The sequence below is a fragment of the Erithacus rubecula genome, assembly GCF_903797595.1.
Source record: "Erithacus rubecula genome assembly, contig: scaffold_242_arrow_ctg1, whole genome shotgun sequence".
In the NCBI taxonomy this organism is placed as follows: domain Eukaryota; kingdom Metazoa; phylum Chordata; class Aves; order Passeriformes; family Muscicapidae; genus Erithacus; species Erithacus rubecula.
Window position 1 is genome coordinate 71,837 of NW_027636080.1, and position 5,401 is coordinate 77,237.

The following is a 5,401-nucleotide window of genomic DNA, read 5'->3' on the forward strand; positions in this document are numbered from 1 at the left end:
AAAAAATCATTTTTTCAGGCCTCAAGTCCAATGTCCAAGAATAGGATAAGTCCTGTCCTTGTGTGGATACGTTATTCTACAAATCTGTTGCTTATATTAAGTCACTACATGTATATTAGAATGTACCCATTTCCTAAAAACCCATTCCAATTTCCCAGTTCATGTTCATTCTTTCACTGCACCCTTGAGCCAGATGTGTTCTTGTCTTCACACCTTGCCTGCTGGGAAAGCAGCCCCTGCATGCCTTGTTCTTGTGCTAAAAATTCACAGGCATGGTAAAAATTTTACTAAATTTTTGTCAGAGACACCTTTACTTTCCTTGTTCCTAACTGTCACCAGTGCCTCCATTGTTCTGCTCTATCTGGTACCTTGGGGAACTTTCTCAGTCCTGTCTCTCAGTGAGACCCATTAAAAGTTCAAGAAACTTTCAAGTTTCAATCTAATTGTGAGTTCTTGAGAGGATTTTTGAAAAACATACTCTCAGGGACTGAATCTAATTTTAAGAAGACCAAATTCCTGAGAGGGTCATCAAAGTCGTTGTGTTGTGTCTCCTGGCACAGAGGGAGATAATGGCAACCAAGAAAAGCTTCAAAAAGACATTTCTGCTGAGAAGCTGCTCCTCTCCAAGCCCATCAGGGCTGAGGGCACTGCCTGCAGGCACTGAGGGGACAGGAGCCAAGCACAGACAGGCTAAAGGCAATTAGGATTGGGAAGACATTGAGCTGAGACTTCACTTCGGGAAGCATTTCCACAGCCCTTGACATGGTGAGTCTCTGGGTGCAGGGCAATGTCCCCTGTGCTCCTGGAGGGGTCTCCTGGAGCCAGCATAGCCCACAGCCTGTGGGATGTGTCAGGAGGACTCTCCCAGTTTCTCTGAGGCACAGCAGGAGGAGGATGTGCTGCAGAGCAGGGCTGCCCTGGGCACTCTCAGAGGGACAGGGTAGGATGGCTCCTGCTGCCAGGGACAGCTGCAGGGATGAAGCTGGGGCTGCAGCCAGGGTTGCCCAGGGCTGTCCTGCAGAGCAGCTCCTGTAGCTCTCAGGGCTCTTGGCCAGTTCAGGGCATGTGCCACCTGCCAGGGACAGCTCTCAGCCTTTCTGGCAGCTCCCCATGGACTGTGGGGAGAAGTTGGATGTGGAAGGAGTGACCCCCATCAGGGCAGATTCCTCCTGCTGTGCAGATGGCACTGCATGGCCAGGGCTGCTCTCAGCTTTGTCCTAAAGGTAAGGGAAAGGGGCTGCCAGGTGTTTCTCTGTCGCTGAGACTCCTGCACTCTCCCACTAGGGATCAGCAGATCTGTCTCAGATCCCCCTCACAAAGTGCCTCCTCAGCCTCCTCTGACTACAGACAGCAGCAGCAGCACCTTGGCTTGAAGCATCTCAGTTTTTCTGAGCTGCCCTTAAGGCCCTGCTGCCAGGGAGATGCCCCTGGGCAGTTCCCTGTGCTGGGAGGGATGTGAAGGGCAGAATTGAGCCCCCAGGGCTGTGGTGGGCTCTGAGAGCATTGTCAGGGACAAGACTTGGATAGAGAGAAAGAGCTCCCAGTAGGCACAACTGCAGGCAGCAGAGAACCAGATCAGCCCTGGATCTTCCTCTCTGTCTAGTTGCATGGGAAAAAGAGGATGGTTTGGAGAAAATGATTTTTTGCTGGAGTCTTTAAAAATTCCACTTATTTTTCAAGCATTTTTCACCTTCAGTCCTCCTTAAATAGAGAGAGGTGTAATAAGTAAAGGGTCCCTGTGTGGGTCCTGCATGTCTGACTGCACTGGGGAAGAGGTAGCCCAGTTTTCCCTCTGGACTCCCCAGTATTCAGGCTGAGAGGAATGCTAAGATGGGGCAGGAACTCAGCAGCAGAAACCTGAGCTCAAAATAGAAATGTTTACTGAAGTTAACCACATAGGAATAGAAATTGTTGTAAGGGAATCCCTAAAATAATCCCATAGGATTGAATCAAAGACGTTGATTGATCCCAAACTTGTCAATGTCTCCTTTCAACAGTCTCCCATCGCCATATTGAAGCAATGTCGAACAGCAGCTCCATCAGCCAATTCCTCCTGCTGCCATTGGCAGACACACGGCAGCTGCAGCTCCTGCACTTCTGCCTCTTCCTGGGCATCTCCCTGGCTGCCCTCCTGGCCAACGGCCTCATCATCAGCGCCGTAGCCTGCAGCCACCACCTGCACACCCCCATGTTCTTCTTCCTCCTCAACCTGGCCCTCACTGACCTGGGCTGCATCTGCACCACTGTGCCCAAAGCCATGCACAATTCCCTCTGGGACACCAGGAACATCTCCTACTCTGGTTGTGTTGCTCAGGTCTTTTTCTTTGTGTTCTTCATCTCAGCAGAGTATTTTCTCCTAACCGTCATGTGCTACGACCGCTACGTGTCCATCTGCAAACCCCTGCACTACGGGACCCTCCTGGGCAGCAGAGCTTGTGCCCACATGGCAGCAGCTGCCTGGGCCAGTGGCTTTCTCTATTCATTGCTGCACACGGCCAATACATTTTCCCTGCCCCTGTGCCAGGGCAATGCCCTGGGCCAGTTCTTCTGTGAACTGCCACACATCCTCAAGCTCTCCTGCTCAGCCTCAAACCTCAGGGAAGTTGGGCTCATTGCTCTTAGTGCCTGTTTAGTGTTTGGGCTTTTCCTGTTCATTGTTTTCTCCTATGTGCAGATCATCAGGACTGTGCTGAGGATCCCCTCTGAGCAGGGATGGCACAAAGCCTTTTCCACCTGCCTCCCTCACCTGGCTGTCGTCTCCCTGTTAATCAGCACTGCCACAGTTGCTCACCTGAAGCCCCCCTCCATGTCCTCGCCATCTTTGGATCTGGCAGTGTCAGTTCTGTATTCGGTGGTGCCTCCAGCCCTGAACCCCTTCATCTACAGCCTGAGGAACCAGGAGCTCAAGGCTGAAGTGTGGAGACTGATCACTAAACAATTTCAGAAACATTAACTTGGTTGCCACTTTCTGAAAATCACTTGCAAAAAATTAAATTATAATAACACTTTAATGGCTGCTTGCAGGCTTTATTTTTTTTTTTTTTGTCATTTTAGTTTTTAAATATCATCCACAAATAAAGGTCATTTTTTGTGCCATTTCTCTTTCTGTTTCACTACAAATAAACTGAAATCTACAGACTGTTTCAATAAGGAACTGTGCTCTCAGAGGCTTTCAATGAAGAAAAAAGATGTGCTAGCAAAGATTCCTCCAGAGACGCCCTTTCTGTTCTCTTCTCTGGAGCTGCAGCAGCAATGTCTGTGTGCAGAGCTGCGGCAGATCAGTGCTGGCACAGCAGCTGTGCCCAGCAGCAGCAGCACTTGGTGTTACCAGTGCTGCATCCGTGCCACTGCCCCGCTGCTCTCCTGCCGCTTGTGTTGCTGCAGGGCCTGAGTGCTCTCAGGGCCAGGCACAGCCCTGGGGGTGGCAGTGCTGGGGCTGCAGCAGGGACAGGCCATGGGCACTGCTGGGGCAGTGCTGATGCCTCAGGGCAGGGCCTGGGGGCTCCAGGCTCCTTGCCCAGGCTCTCTCCAGAACAGTTGGCCAGGCCAATGCTGAGCAGAGAAAACCCCTGTGAGCAGCCCCAGGCTGGCCATGAGCAGGCTGGGGGCAAACAGCATGGCTGGTGCTCTGCAAGGTCCCTGCAAGGGGGAGACCCTGGCAAGGAGCAGCAGAGCAGGGGCTGATCCATCCCCACTGTGCTGGACAGCCCAGGGCAGCATCCCAGAATGTCCTCATGCAGCTGCCAACAACATCCCCCCTCTGCAGCCCTGGCCTCTCCCCCAGCTCACACAGGTGCCACATCCTTGCAGGCACAGACACGGCAGCACTGGCTCAGAAGCCCCTGTTTGCACTGCACAGAGCAGGCATCAGCACCCTCATGGTGCTGCTGTGGGGAGATGGAGCTGAGTGAGCACAAATGCCATCAGCCACTGGGGCCAGCAAGGGCTGGAGCTCAGGGGGAAAACCACTCAGGTTTGTTGTGATCTCTGCAGTCAGCCAGAAAGTTTGTTTCCATGAGCTGTGAGTTTTCTGTCCCACTGCAGATGTTGTTGCTCAGAGTCACAGCTGCCTTGTAGCCACCCCCACACAGCCCTGAGCATTTCCTCTGCTTCAATTTTCCTTTCTTTCTTCTTTCCTGATCCACATTTACACCTCTTGCCCATCCGTGTCCCCTCCCCTGCAAACTGCCCATCCCTCTTTGCCCTTTCCTCTATTGCTGCACTTCTCATTTCAGTTCTTAAGTTGGCACCATGAAACGCATCCCTTGAGGAGCGGGATGATCCTACAAGTGCTTCAGGAATTGTCTGCAGGGTTCTGCAGTGCCTCATGCTGCTCCCTTGCCAGAGGCACCACAGGCCAGGAGAGCACATCTGGGCTGGTGTGTCTGGGTGTGGGCCTCCCTGTTCTGGGTAGTGAGGAGGAGCTTGAGAGGCTCTGCAGGACTGACAGGATGGGCTTTGGGGCTGTGTGGAGAAGCTGAGGGACCTGGGCTGCTGGAGCTTCTGAAGAGGAGGCCCAGGGCTCATCCTGCAACTGCTTCAGGGGTGGTTTCAGAGAATCACAGAATAAGCCAGGCTGGAAAAGATCTTGAAGATCATCAAGTCCAACTCGTGCCCTGACACCACCTTGTCTTCCTGAGCTTCTTCTTCTCCGGGATAAACAACCCCAGCCCCTCAGCCAACTCCTCACAGCACTTGTGTTCCAGACCCCTCACCAGCCTTTTTTGCCCTTTTCTGCTCCAGCCCCTCCATGTCCTTCCTAAACTGGGGGGCTCACAAGTGGACACAGCACTCGATGTGCTGCCTCACCAGTGCTGAGCACAGGTGAATAATCACTGCCTTGCTGCTGCTGGCCACACCATTCCTGATCCAGGCTGGGAGTCTTTGGCCTTCTTGGCCATCTGCGCACACTGCTGGCTCATATCCAGCCTGCTGTCCCTCAGTGCCCCCAGGTCCATTTCTGCTGTCCAGCCACTCTGTCCCCAGCCTGAAGTGCTGCAGGGGTCATTGAGTCTGAAGTGCAGGACCTGGGTAATGAGGTCAGGCTGACAGGCCTGCATTTCCCCAGATTCTCCTTCCAGCTCTTCTTGGGAATAGAGTCACCTTTGCACCTCCAGTCTTTTAGAACCTCCCTTGTGAGCCACGTCTGATGAGAAATTATGGAGCATGTGGACACCATTGAAGGCCCAGGCAAAATTTGCTAGGCCTTTTCAGGCTCGGAGCTCTTTTTCTGTTTCTTATGCTGGGAAACCTTTCCCATGCTCAGACTGTGTCTCAGCTCCGGCCTGAGCCTTTCCCAGGATGATACATTTGGGAAAAACAGAAAGGAATTAATAATAAAGTTTAGCGCCTGGTGTTGACTGAGAAACAGTACTCAAGCCTATGTGATAAGATTTGTTTT

General features: G+C 52.4%; 1 protein-coding gene across 1 annotated transcript; it reads left to right on the forward strand.

Annotated features, from left to right (window-relative positions):
- Positions 1-1,190: 1,190 nt before the first annotated feature.
- Positions 1,191-2,953, forward strand: LOC306815824 (olfactory receptor 14I1-like; the record flags this gene model as incomplete). Its single annotated transcript, XM_079332354.1, has 2 exons — positions 1,191-1,223; positions 2,087-2,953. The coding sequence occupies 2 exons, from the start codon at positions 1,191-1,193 to the stop codon at positions 2,951-2,953; spliced, it is 900 nt and encodes a 299-aa protein (XP_079188480.1).
- Between the last annotated feature and the right edge of the window lie 2,448 nt (positions 2,954-5,401).